Below are 14,488 nucleotides of genomic sequence, written 5' to 3' on the forward strand. Positions count from 1 at the left end.
TTCACACAACTAACAAACTATTCTATTCTTAACACAGTACAACAAATTTGATATGTCCCAGAAATAAATTTTGGATATTAAAATCGAGAGAATCACCTGATTCACTGAATAGAGGGATGGTTTGTTCTGAGATGTTTTCTGTGCCAGAGGCCATTTTGCTTTGCATGTAGTACAAGATTTTTAAAAAAGTACTTTTAAAGTCACAGATTTTACTTTAGAAGTATGAAAAAGTGCCTCGGAAAACTGTCTGGAAATAAATGTGATTGTATTAATATTTTACTTATAATAATAATATTTCTCAAATACATTAAGCAATTGTGGTCATCCTGATTTCTAGGTCTTCAGCCATTGACAATTTATAGGCTGATTAAAAGATTATTCAAAGTCTAGGCTATAAAAAAACATGTTGCAGTAGACTGAAGTGGTTTGCATTTGAGTGTAAATATATATGTCATGTAAATGCTTTTATAGAGAATTATGAATGCCCAAAATGACTGTAAATAACTCATGTTGTAGACATATATGTTTAGTTTAATAATGTTCAAAGCAGTCTGTTTTTTCTTTTCTTTTCCAGGGATAATCGTGTTGTTAGAGATTCCCGTTTGCTTCAACCTGACCATCTGAGCCCTGCTGGTCGTCCTGTGACTGGAGCTAGAACCCCAGGTCTTTCTTCATTTGATGACCGATTCCTATCACATCTTCTCAGGTTGGAAACTGCGATGGCGCCGACTGAAGTCCAGCAAATCCAACAGCCAGCCAGGACTCCCTCCAATGGTGTGCGGCCTAAAATGTCTCGGATAGAGGCAGTGAAGGCCACAGCTGCATCACTTTCCAACCGCATAGAAAATGAAGCACGCAAGCTTGCTGGGCAGGGGATCAACTATGGTGCTGTTACTACGATGAATGTAGATTCTGTTTTGGCTCCTGGGCCATCCCAAGATAATCTCGATGAAAGCTCTTGGACAAGAATGGCTTGTACAGAAAATAACGATGTTGCATTAAGGATCCAGAGGATTTTAACTAACACAGGTTGTAGTTCATACAATGGTACAACACTTCCAGGAGCAGGAAATCGAGATGCCCTCAGAGGACGGATAGAAATGATGGGCACATCCAACAATGTGCCTAATGCAGTGACAACTTCTGCTGTTGAAGGGGAGCCCGTTCTCGACAGGTATGCACACGAAAAGAGAAAGACTGGAAACAGTCCAGTCAGTGACTTGACAAGAAGACAGAAGATGAATAAAATGACACTGAAGAAAGGAAATGGATTGATGGAGGAAATGGAACGGACGGACCATCATGACTCAAGTGCTAGTTCTATCAGTGAGGGTCCACTGAGTGAAGCTGGTATTTCTGAGGATGAAGCAAGCCCTCCTCATCTCACCAGCAACCATACACCCAGACCGGCAGATCGCCTGGAGGCAGTCAACTACTGTTCAGGTCAAAGAAGGGATTTCCAGCGGTTGTCAGAATTCCAGAGGGAGGCATCAATGTGCTCGGCCCTCAGCTCACCAATTGTACAACGTGACAGTAGCAAAGCAGCCTGGGAGGAGCTGAACAAAGGAAGCCCTCTGAGTGTAATCAATATTTTCACCAAGAACCTTCATGGCCATGTTAAAGGTGAGTTCTCATGAATTAGTGGTGCTATAAAAAATATATCTGGTCCAACAACTTTATCTGTATCTGTGGATTTACGTATTAATACATTGTGTGGGGAAATAATTTTTCTCCATTTATTTTAATTTTAGTGCCAGTGGCCAACAAAAAATAGCAAGTAAGAGAAGGTGTGCTATGTTAAAACCCTAGGACCATAACAACAGTCAAAGGAACACATCCTAACCATTTCTGCTGCCTGTTTTATCTCTCGTTTATTCTGTAGCGAGTGAGAGGAACTCTCCCTCTGCTCATTCACTACTCTCTGGAAATGACCCCGTAGAAGCAGTAAGCTATGAAGACGACTTTGTGTCCACTCAAAGCAGCGGAGCCAGTGGCCCTTTAAAAAGAGGCTCTAATTCATGCAGGTAAGAACAGTACAGTAAACTCAAACACAGCTTGGAATTTATAGCCAATTTCATGCAATCCTCTAGCCAGTGTGAAAGCAGAAAAGCACATAAATAATAAATGAAACGTTGATTTTTAATTTGACCACTGGGTGGCATCCATGTCATACAGAACAGAAGGCGCTCCTGCAGACAAATCACCAAGACACCAGTTACATCTACATCCGTAGATGTAATGTTTATATGGATACTATGTGTGTTTCATGAAGGATTCTGAGTTTTATTTTAAGTGATTGTGTATTTCTCTCACCTGCATCAGTATGAACAGTCATTTTGAGGAGCTGATGAGGAGGTCTCCCTACGAGAGAAGCAGTGGAGGCATCGATTCACATCATTCATCTCTTCAATCATCTCATCTCTCCTCTGGTTCTCCATCTGCCACCTCACCCTTCTCGAACAGTTACTCTGCTCGAAAGAGAGGTTAGGCTACACTTGACTTCATTTCCTTTTATGATTCAAAGGTTTTAAAATGTAAGTATTCATTATAAACGAAGTGAATTTCAGTGATATAACTGCTCCATTGCTCTGCAGGTACAGCTTCTGACCAGAGTGATGCCACTTTAGTGGAGGAGCAGAGGAGCTGCTGTTCCCCTCCATCAGAGCCTTTATCCTCTGAGTCCAGGAAGAGGGGTTCAGATAAAAGCTCCCCCCACAGCAAGGCCAAGAGTCTCCACTCTAATGAGACTTCAGATGAAACTTCACACCTAAGGTATTGATATTCTGCAGATTGCATGAAAAGGGAGGTTTGACACATTTTACATTGTTGAATAATGTAAAAGTTATTTTTTTGAATTCCAAGGTCAATCTAGCAGTGTTGCACAGTCAAGAGCTCCTGTGATATATCAGACTGATAATACTGTGCAGTGACATCTGAATGGTGATGATAGTTACTATAATTTTAAATTCTTCTCGTCTATGTTAGTTCTTTCCTCCATAGTTTTTAGCAACATGCAGCGCAACACAGGTTTTTGGAGAGGACGGTGATGCTATTGGCATACATGTGGACTCGTCCTATTTTGTCTTTAATATGTAAGGATATAGTTTTTAGACAAGTAAAAAAATGTTATTGTAGTGTATAATATTGTAAAACATAAATATAATATTTTATCGATGACAGATTTCTAACAATAAGATACTTAAGTTACCCAAAGGTTAATCTAACTGGGCATGACCCACCAATAAATTCAGCTGAGAGAGCCAAGTTGAGGTTGCCAATGTAAACAGTCTTGTAGCTTTCTGTTCGGTTGAAGGCCAGAGGGTTTAAGCAACAGAGGAGTGTCCAGTAACAGGAGGAGCCTGCAGCTGAACTCAAGACAGGAAACACTGGTTGTTTTGTTTCAGGGCCTGGCTGGCCAGGCGTTTGGTCAGTCAGCAGAACCACAGCTTGGGCCTGCAGCCAAAGGAAAGGGGGGCCTTTAATCATTTAATCTCAATGCCTAGTGTTGGTATTTCAGCCATCTAATGGTATTCTATAGTGCAAGTAACAAAATACTGCCACACCATGGATCCTTTGTAAATTACACAATGACATTAAAACAGGCTTATGTTTTTCAAGCAATCAGTGCAGGTTGTTGTTATTTTGGTCATGTTTTGTGCATTAATGACAGAAACAGTCTCGAGAATATCTTAAAAGCAGTACATGCATGTCTCAATAGGTTATATAGGCTTGCATTTGTAGCTATCTCAATGGAGTTGGTGTCTGGGGAAGTCACTGTCAAAAGGAACTATCTGCAAGTTCTTCTACTGTATTTTAGTGATACATTTGTACATTGATCACTGCCTGAACCAAGCCTTGATGCTGATGGTCACTTCATGGATCTTCTAACATTGATGGGGGGGCAGTGAGGGGGATGTTTCCTGATCACTCGACCCTAGTCTCTAAACATCTCTCAGCAGCACAATGTGACCATTCAAAGTCCAGGCCTCTCAGAGCAGGATTATGCTGCACAAACCAACTGAAGGGTTTGTGGGAACACGGGCTCACTCATTCTATAGTACCCATTCAACATTGTCCTTTGGTTAAAATGGCAAGCCCACTCTGCAAACCTTATTACATCTTCTACCATTTTTGGGTTTTTTTTAAAAAATCTTCACTTTTCACTAAATATATGTCTGTAGTTAAAGATACCTACACATCAGCAGATCACAAATGCTTTTACTTAATATTTCCTTGTTTTACAGTACAGTACTATGTCTTTGTATTTTTTTTTCTTTTTCCCTAATATATTTCTCATTTGGGCCTTCTCAGTAAGAAGACCACATCAGCCAGACCCAAACATGGTTCTCCTAATTCTTCAGGCCCTGGTTCTCCTCCAGGGGCAGACTCCCTTAGTGAGCCTGTCAAAAGTGGCTCCTTGGGGAAAAATAAGCTGAACACAAGCACCACATCTCGTGGTGGTAGAACAGAGACAAAGACCACAGGTAAATAAAAGTCATATTATTTTAACAAAATGTTGTGTAGAGTCTGATGCATCTGATGCAGAATTAGATATAAGAAATATTCACTTGTTATAGGCTTGTTTATAACTCATGTTAATCTCACAGTGCCTCTCTCCACCAGGCTTCCTGTGTAATAATGTCCTCATCACCCTGTCCACCTCTCTTTTCTCCCAGGTGAACTACAGTACTCCCCTGCTGTCTTGCAGCAGCGTATGGCAGCAGAGCTCCATTACCTGGAGTCTATTGAGGAGTCGGTTCGACAGCTTGGGGACTTTGAGAGACTGATGGGTGTGACAGTGGCTCAACAGGAGAGCGCGTCATTGGCTCAAATGCTCAAGGTAAAGAAGAGTTTGCTGCTGAGAATATATATTGTAAATGTGTTAATGAGGATTACAGAGGAACTCTGCTGCTGCAGGGTACAATTCATTTATTTTCAGACTGTCAAACATAATACTCAAACATTTCTGGATTTCCTCAAGATAGAAAAGTTGTCTTGGCAATTTGTATTTCATATTACGGACAATACAGAAGTTGTTATTGTTTAAATGAGTTTTAATTGAGCTCATTTTGAGTTGATCTTCTGATAATTTCTGTTTTGATGTATAAATACTTTAGAGAAGATAACATGTGCCCCACAAATCTGATGTTACATTAAGCATTTCCCAACAATAGCATTTGTCTTAATCAAAAGGAATTATTGATGTTGGCATCAGTCTATTTCAAATGCTTTCTACCTCTGTCATATCTGTTGTGCTGTCCTTCAGACCAAGCAGCAGCGTCACGAACAGGACCTCTATGAACTAAAGATCAAGGCTGAAAGGGAAGCGTTGGAGACACAGCTGCAGCTGGAAGAAAACAGACAGAGATTGGCCTGGGTACATGCACGCACGCACGCACACACACACACACACACACCATTTTTTTTTATCAGGTAGTTTAATGTGATAGTTCTGTGTTTTAATCCAGACCATTGTGGCATTTGCCACTGTAGGATCACATTATTACAGTTTACAAGGGCTAGATGTCATCACCATCATCATCATCATCATCACCACAAATTATTTTGTGTGTTTATTTTTTTAGGATTCTTTGCTGGTGAAATATAAACACTAATCATTGTTAATGACCGTTTAAGTTGTCTGTGTCCTGGGGGGAACAGTCCATTAAACTCAGACCTGGGGAGATACAGATCACATTTGTTTGTATAACACACAATGCACAGACACAATAGAGAAAGTACATGAAACACAATGGGTCTTACATTTGAACTTCATCTACAAGCCTAAATAATTTGGGCACATTTTGGCTTTGATGTCAAAAGGCAGCCAGTGAGGCTGGATGAGGTTGGATTTTGCAGGTGTTTGGAAAAATAACAACATGCTACTCAGGCAACTTCTTAAACAGCAGCCATTGAAATGTATCAGAACGATGTGATGAGCAGGAGATGCTGGCTGTACCCAAAAAGCAGTGTGATGATGGTGATGGAGGTGATACTAGGTGTACCTTTATGTCTAAAGATGAAGGAGTAATTATCTACTCTGATAAAATGAGTCTCACAGGCCTCAGAGAAGGAAAAGAATAGAACATCTTGCTTTCCTGGTGGTAGCACAATCAGGTTTGATTCACTCTTCTGCCAGAAGTTGCCAATATATGAGCACTCCATCCTCCACAGCAGCGGTTAACTGCTATCATGCATTGATAAATTGCTTTTCCGTGGTGAGATCAAAAAATCCATGCCACCACAGCCCAATCCTTGTTGGTCTCCATTGGACCTCTCAGGGTTTGTCTCTTTTCCCATCATCCAGAAACATTAACAAATCTGGTGAAAATTTCACAGACTTGTTGATTTGACTAGAAAGATTTGCTTGTCTCTCCATGTTGGGCTTGAAATGTTGCTTTGAACTGGGAGTACCCGGATAAGTACTTACTGAAAATAGATGGATGGAATATGTGGATGAATTTAAAATCACAAGTACTTCCAATTTCCTGTATGTATAATGTCAACACTTCATTTTGTCCAGACTCATATTGAACTGCAGGAAAGCTTGGCAGGTACTCAAAAACAGACTTTGGAGGGCCTCCAGGAGGCATCTACGAAGATGATGAGTCAACAAGCACAGGCAGCGCAGTACACAGCCGAAGCTGCCCGGCACATCAAGGAGGTTTGTAATCATTGCCTTCCTCTGTGCCCGGAATAGTTTGTAATAAAAGCTGATTGACTGAAGAGGAGTAGCATCAAGTCAAACATTTGATCCATCTATTTATGTTTGTTAGATGACACATTTGGCACGGTCGCACGTTGAAGAAGCTTTTTCTGTCCACCCTGTTCCTGCTGAGTCCTCTGTGATGAAGCAAGAAGAACATCAAAACTTTTTCAAGCAGCAGCAGGACAAGATAGATTCTGACAGGTAATCTTAAAACTATTGTGTCTTCACGGTACATATAGTTTAACATTTCTATTCATTACTTGTAAATTGAGATTATTCAGTGACATTACTGGCTGTAGATGTTACATTGCCACCTCAAATTGGGCCCTCTGTCATTCATAGCATCATAAAATTTATCCACGTAGAGTAAATGTAAATATTTTTTGGATGTCTTTAGCCTGGTCGCTTACAGCTTCCAAAGAGAGGTGTCAAACAGAAGGATGAGTCCAGCCCAGTCTTCATTAAACAGCACGAGTCACTCTGGTTCTCTGTCCTTCAGAAAGCCCAAACGCAGGTACCGGTCAGAACGTTCACCTTGCACTGTTTTCATTGTTAGATTTGGAAAAGATTTCTACGGTAGTGTCTATAAAATCTATCTGTCTCATGCTCATTTTCCCAGTGGAGCAGAGTCAGTCAGCCACCACAGCCTGTCACATGTCTCCTCTGACAGCCGAGAACAGATAAAAAAGGAAGCAGCAGAGGGTAACCTAAGGAAAGCAGGGGCTGAGAGGACAAAAGGGGAAGCAGGGAGCAGTTCCATTGAGGATGAAGTTCTTACAGCAGCAAACGACTCCCTCTGCAGTGACCACATCCCCTCCATCGCCAATGACAAAGGTATCAGGCAGCAAACCCAGCAGCTAGTTTAACTTTGTTTCATCAAACTTTGTCTGTTTGACTGTAGTAGTCATTGTCTTTAAACTTAAAGCATTTCCAAGAAAGTAGATCTAGTTGAAGGTTTTTAGTTTTTCACTGAGCTTTTTTGTTTGACCCTCCAGCAGACAGTGCATCAATAGCAACAGAGTACTCTCTTAAGTTTGATGAGTCCATGACAGAGGATGAGATAGAGGAGCGCTCATTCCGCTCCCTGCTGCCCTCTGAAGCGCACCGCCGTGGAAGTAAGGAGAAGTCTCGTCACCAAGAGGAATCGGAGGATGCTGGAGTCAGTCACAGCACATCTGTGGTTTCTGGGTCACACAATATCTTTAAGGTGAAAGTACAGTGTATGCACACATTTGTGTAAATCTTACTCTTATGGATAAGTGGTTAAATGTCCCATATTATACTCTTTTTAATACATTTTTATTCATAATATGGGACCTTTAACAGTTGAATGTTTGTCTTACCACTGATCGGAGGATCCCTTTAAAAGGGACTGTTTTAACATATTTACCTTGTTATTCTCTTCAACATAATTTTGTATTGCTGTCCTTTTTTCCTTTGAACACCATTCAGTCTCCTTCCATTTGAACTTGTTTCTCTCCGTCTTATCTCTGAACACTAACTAACTTCAGACTTTTTTCCTGCAGTCTCAAGATGCGAACAAGGCCTTTTCCGGTGGACAGGATAGCTTTTCACAGTTCACCATGGACATGGTGCGTCAGTACATGAAGGATGAAGAGGTGAGATTGCAGCACCAGAGCTCTCTGCTGCATCTTCGCCAAAAAGCTCTCAAAGAGAAGACCAGGACTGAGCTGGCCTGGCTCGAGCACCAGAAGAAGAGGCTGAGGGACAAGGGAGAGGATGATAAAATGCCGCCCCTCAGGAAGAAGCAGAGAGGACTTCTCCTGAAACTACAGCAGGAACAGGTACATGATATTGAAAAAGTACTGAGAGTTGAGCTTTGGGCTATACAGTGACCATGACAAACTCTCCCTTTATCCTCGCGCAGGCTGAGATCAAGCGACTCCAGGAGGCTAACAAAGCAGCAAGGAAGGAAAGGCAGCTGTTGCTGAAGCAGCAGGAAGAGATTGAGCGGATGAGAAATTCTACACTGAGACTGAAGGAGCGTCTCAAGTGTGCTGGAGGTGAACCACAACCTGTAAGTAGTGTGATATACATGAGTTGTTTTCAGAACCTGAATGGAGGCATCTTTAGAATGTAGCCGCAAAAGGACACAAGCCAGTGTCTTATTGTGCCGGTCCCAAGCCCGGATAAATACAGAGGGTTGTGTCAGGAAGGGCATCTGACGTAAAACGTTTGCCAAATCAATCATGCGAATCAAATCTATGACTTCCATGCCGGATCGGTCGAGGCCCGGGTTAACAACGACTGCAATCAGTGCTGTTCACCTACAGAGTGCCGGTGGAAATTAGACTACTGTTGGTCGAAGGAGGGAAGTGTGTTCGTAGGAAGGGAGCGAAGAGGAACGCCAAGAGTATAGGACTGAGAGTAGGGACGTTGAATGTTGTAACTATAACAGAAAAAGGTAGAGAGTTGGTTGGCATGATGCAGAGGAGGAAGGTAGACATACTATGTGAAAATTAGATCACAACCTTGACCTTGAAAACTAGGTCAAGGTCGAATTTTCACTTTTATACCTTTTTAGGTACACATCTCTGAAACCTAATGAGATATATCATAAAACAAAAGGCAACATTTTCAGGAAGCCAGGGGCACAAAAATGTGATGATGACCTTCACCTTTGGAAAAGTAGGACAATGTAGGTCACAGTAAAATTTTCAATTCAGAGGCGTCGCGGGATATTGCAGTCTCTGACTGCCTTGCTAATGATTGTCCCGTCTTTGTGTCGACCATTCTCCAGGAGGGTTCTGCATCAGAAACCCCCGTGTCTGAAGCCGCGTTCCCCAACATACAACATGCTGAGGATGTCCGCAGCCCTTCCCCGTCGCCGTCCATCTCTGGAAGTGAGACTAGCAGCATCATGCAAAAGCTGAAGAAGATGCGCTCTCAAATGGATGAGAAGTAATTTAATTTGATTTTTCAAGTTCTTTTTTTGTCTGACAATTTATCTAATGAATTATCAGAGGCCATGCTCCCCTGTCCGTATCTTTATCAGTGGTCTCTCTAGGTATGGTTTGCAGCATTTCACTTGGCTTTGGCTCCTGTTGTACCTCAAACCCTGTTTTTTTTTCCCTTTTAAACTGCCTCTCTGGTTTAAACTTGGGGTTTTTTTTAAACCAAAGTAGGCAGATATGTTTGATGTCTGGGTAGCTCTAATTCTAGTTCCATAAAGTGGGGTTTATCCCTGTAATTTGCAGCTAATTTCATCGACAAATTAAGTGGCATTCGTTCTCTAATTGTGGATGTGTGAATGTGAAGATAAACATGCTCCATGTTGTTTTCTCTCTTAACTAGACAGGAACCTGCCACAATATCCCTAAAACCTCAGAGATGCGCAAACTGTAACAGTATTTTGATGGTGCCTCTGTTTTAAGAGTACCAGCAACTTTAACCCCTAAGATCCCACACCCATTTATCCTTAAAGGAGAATTATGTGAGTTATAACAAACACCAGGTGGACCATATAGAACAGGGATATTCAATGTGTGTGTAATACTGGTGTCACTGTGGCGTCTCTCAGGTTAAAGTCAGTTTCAAAGGTCCAGTGAGTCACACTTAGTGGTTTAGTTACCTAACCCAAAAAAAGGCAGCTGAGGAAGGTTATGTGATCCTTGTAAAACTTGTTCATCTAGAAGCAGTCTTGAAAATAAATCTAGACCCACAATTATGAAAATAGGTTTTTGTTGATATCACAAAAACTATTGATAGTACAGATTCCAAGTGCTTGCAGTTTTAGGAAATTCAATGTATAACTTCATTTGGCATGAATTACCAGAGTAAAGCAATATCAGTATGGCAGTTTAGTGTGCACTGTGGTACAAAAACATTGTATTGTAGTAATATACCCTGTTTGAGTATTTTCTGATGATTCAGACTATACTTGTGGAGGGATGAACTATCTGAGTTCCTTGAAGCTGTAGGTTGCAAGCAGTAGAACAGCCTTCATCTCACTTTATTAGTGTTTCATTTGCACTACATCCTGCACAGGGGACCTTTTTTAAATGTCCCTAACATGGAGCCATAATTATTTTCCAGTTAAACAAGTGTAGGCTCTGCAATCCAGCAGTTAAATTGGTCCCACGTCCTCTTGTGTTGTATTGTGGCTTTGTATTTGGGATCCTTAGACTTGACTTGGATCTTTGGTCATGTGATACCAGAGCCTCTTATCAGGTGGCTCCAATACCTGGTTTAATGGATGTAGAGCTTAAGGATTTGTAATTTATATAATTCTATAAAAAGCTAATAATTTTTCTATACTTTGATCTGTTCTTGTTGCTTGTGTTGCAACTGATTTTAACACATTAAGGAGATTTAAATCATGTTATATTTAGTTTAATGATAAATAAAATATATGAGAGGATCTAATAAAAGCATCTTTTGCTATTTCACTGATCATGCATTTACTTCCTGTCTTGTTTAGCCTAGTATTTTTTTAAATGAATTAACAGTTACATCTTACTTTTAATTTTAAATTTTCTGCACCTGTTGGCGATCAGAGCCGAAGCAAAGTGCACAAAGACTTTTTAACTTGCCATTACTCACTAACAAAGTTATTTTCTCTTCATCTAAGACTTCATCTATATTTTTAAACGTCAATAATTACTGATGAATCCATCTGTAACCTCTTAATAAAGCCCCCTTTCACTAGTATAAAGGTTGCTCTTGTTCAGACCATATTTCAAAGCAGTCTTGGTAAAGCTAAAACGGATTTACTCATATTGCTCTTCTCATATCTCTCTTCCTTTCTCTCTACTTCCCCTTTTCCCTTTATGTGTTTAATGTGTCTTCCCTCTCATATTTTTTGTGTTTGTGTCTCTCTTGACTATGTTGCGTGCTTGTGTGTTGTAGACACTGTTCACCTGTACACTACTTCTTCTCTGTGTTCACGGCCCACCACTGGGCCTCGCTCAGTGTCTGTCTTCCCAACCTCCACCCTAAATTCCAGCTCTTTATCTACAACCAATTGGTCAGGTACTGTACAGTGCTCTATCTATACCTTTGCCCCTTGCCCCTCCTGCCTCACCGACCCCACCCCATGGAACATGCTTATGTTCATCCGTTGGTCCCGGGGCTTTTCTGGGGATGGGATGGTTACTGATGACTGTTTGAATGAGGTGCTTTGTATGCTTTTGTTTTTTTAATTACCGTATACGATACAAGTTGTACAGAGAGGTGTTTGACTGAAAGCTTGAATAATATCCAAGGAAAGCTCCTTCACTTAAATCTAATTTTAGATAGTTTCACTTTGAATCAAACTTAATTTTTAGTCATTGAAACTTCAATATTAGTGTGTACATGATAGGATAGGAAATTGGTAGCCGAGCAGTTTTGAGAGTAAAAAGTGGTTACATTAAGAATATTAGAGAGATGATTCAGTTCTGTGAAGGTTAGAGATTATGTTTATTTTTGTCAGTAGGAGCCTTCCTTGTTGATCGGGAATCTCAAACTAAATGCTTGGATTTGTGTGGTGTTTCTGTTGTGTCTGTCCTCCTCTGTCCTGCCTCATGGAATAAATGGCACTGTGCATCCCTCTTCAATGTCCTTCATACCTTAGCTCCTCGCTGTCAGCTCCAACTCATTGGTACAAGATGTTGACATTAAATCGCATTGTGACATGGAAGTAAAAGACTTCTGCAGAAAACGGACCACAGATAGAGTGGCCTATCTCTTTAATAAGGGCGGTAAATCTCAATTAGCTCTCGTTATTAGGTATCTGTTGCAAAGGATGGCGTAATAAGTACAGATGGCTGTTGTGTGTAATGCAGTTTAGGGTTTAACTAAAAGAATCCCCAGTCTGTTTCTTCAGTATCTGGCCTGTCATCAGTAAACATTAGGTCTAGAGAAAGGCTTCCAAATTAGATTAAGGCTAAATAATACTGCTCTCCACAGCTGTAGCACCCATAGCAAGAGAGAACACATCACAGAGCATCTATATCTGACATCAGCATCTGCCAAGATATGAATATTTATATAGATATAGCAAACCCGACGGAAGTTTATTGGAAGATTTTCAAGACAAAAAGAAGTTTTGTCTTGTCATCTTGTTTTGCTCATTGATCGAGGGTTTCTTTGGGGTGTATGGTGACTGTACCAATCAGCCTTCCACCTCTGGGTTTCAGTGTGACGCATGAATCTGACATCATCAGTTATTTTTCCTGCTCCCCTTTTCCTCTGACTGACATGTTCTCATTTTATACTACAGTCTGTGGGTGCTTGAACACCTCTCAATTTGGGTTTTTGGATTACTTTATTAAAGGTATTATTTTTAAAAGTGCAGCATGTTTTGGATGTATATATATGCGTGTGTGTGTGTGTGTGTGTGTGTGTGTGTGTGTGTGTGTGTGTGTGTGTGTGTGTTTGCTTCTTTGTGTTAATTTGAGGTGAGATTGCAGTGATTTCTCTATCCAGATGACTTGATTCTACTTATGTCTTTTCATGTTTTGTAGTTCTGATGCTAAATGTCTTTGTCCTACTTCCCTGTTCTCCTCACATTCTCTCGCTGCCCATCTCTCGCTGCCCTCTCTCATCTCTCATGTTTTCCATTTTCTTACTTTTATTCTTTTGTCTCTCCGATCTCTTCTTCTGCTCCTTCTCATCTATTTTCATCTCCCTTACACCTTGGCACCCCCTTCCCTAGGTTCCTAACAAAGCGGGAGCAGCAGCTGATGCAGAGGCGTCACTACGCCGTGGAGCTGCTGCAGTGGAAACAGCGGCTGGACCAGGAAGAGGTGGAAGTCCAAAGAATGGAAAAGGAGGCTCTGGCTGTGTGGGACAGACAAACACCTCTGGACAAGGAAATTGCATATGGGCAGAAAAAGGAAGGTTCTGACATCAGCCCAATCCCTCATCGTAGTTCAGAGCCCAGAACTGTCAGTGGAAAAGGTGAAAAAAAAAGGATTGTTTTCTTTTTTTTTGCTCATATGTTTTTCTTTTTAATCTGGAAGTAACAGTGAAGCAAAGTACAGTACATAGCTCATTGTTTAGGGTCCAATGATCAAGAAAAAACCAAACCAGTGCCATTTAAAATGATCTTATTCGTTTAACATGTTTTCAGATCATGTTAGTGAGGGGAACTCTTTCTCAGAGACACCTGAATCCAGTATAAACACAGAGGGGCTGGAACAGGAACCAGGAAGTCCTTCTTCAGGACAAGCCTTATCAATCCCTGAAAAATCTTTGGCCTCCATCCAAAGCATCCCTGCTAACTACACCGAGGACATGACCTCAGGTTCCCTGTCGCCTAATAGACAAGTATGCTTTTTTTTTGTAATTTTGAAGATAAAGTTAGTCCAAAATTGACCTTATGTTGAAGTATTGATACATAAAATCAATGTGCGACAGAAATGAAACAGGATAACTGTGCATTAGATAGCTCACTGTTAATGTGAAATATTAATTTATGCATAAGTCTGAGTCCATCTGACTATGTTGTTTTATCCCAGAGTAATACTGCTTCCCCTCCTCCTGTTCCATCTCTCCAGTCTCCATTCAAAGGGAGCCACAGCCCTACTGCATCTCCTTCAGATGATAGCAGCAAAGCAAAGATGCAGCTTCGCTCCTCCTCCCGGACCACCGGCCAGCCCCACACTCCAATTGACCCCCCCATTGCTATGCACACCGGTGAGTTAACCAATTACTCAGCAGGCTAAACATAACATTCCTAATATTTCTCGGAGAAGATAAGATGGGGGGGGGCAGAGAAAGTGGACAGAATGCACCTACTGGATATTGCTGCCTCTGTGTAGAGATAAAGTGTTG

The 14,488-nt window shown here is 41.1% G+C and overlaps 1 protein-coding gene across 1 annotated transcript in view; it reads left to right on the forward strand.

Annotated features, from left to right (window-relative positions):
* cep350 (centrosomal protein 350) overlaps positions 1-14,488 on the forward strand; it is a 36,272-nt gene that overhangs the window by 12,497 nt on the left and 9,287 nt on the right. The window contains exons 12-30 of the mRNA XM_068318778.1: positions 575-1,623; positions 1,883-2,024; positions 2,323-2,483; positions 2,595-2,772; positions 4,312-4,484; positions 4,677-4,840; positions 5,267-5,377; positions 6,524-6,664; positions 6,777-6,910; positions 7,107-7,223; positions 7,329-7,543; positions 7,705-7,916; positions 8,236-8,514; positions 8,598-8,747; positions 9,471-9,631; positions 11,579-11,701; positions 13,368-13,612; positions 13,785-13,981; positions 14,212-14,350. Coding sequence (XP_068174879.1) covers positions 575-1,623; positions 1,883-2,024; positions 2,323-2,483; positions 2,595-2,772; positions 4,312-4,484; positions 4,677-4,840; positions 5,267-5,377; positions 6,524-6,664; positions 6,777-6,910; positions 7,107-7,223; positions 7,329-7,543; positions 7,705-7,916; positions 8,236-8,514; positions 8,598-8,747; positions 9,471-9,631; positions 11,579-11,701; positions 13,368-13,612; positions 13,785-13,981; positions 14,212-14,350 — 4,091 coding nt within the window. The remainder of the gene's footprint in view (positions 1-574; positions 1,624-1,882; positions 2,025-2,322; positions 2,484-2,594; positions 2,773-4,311; positions 4,485-4,676; positions 4,841-5,266; positions 5,378-6,523; positions 6,665-6,776; positions 6,911-7,106; positions 7,224-7,328; positions 7,544-7,704; positions 7,917-8,235; positions 8,515-8,597; positions 8,748-9,470; positions 9,632-11,578; positions 11,702-13,367; positions 13,613-13,784; positions 13,982-14,211; positions 14,351-14,488) is intronic.

The sequence above is a fragment of the Antennarius striatus genome, chromosome 7 (assembly GCF_040054535.1).
Source record: "Antennarius striatus isolate MH-2024 chromosome 7, ASM4005453v1, whole genome shotgun sequence".
NCBI classification, from domain to species: Eukaryota; Metazoa; Chordata; class Actinopteri; order Lophiiformes; family Antennariidae; genus Antennarius; species Antennarius striatus.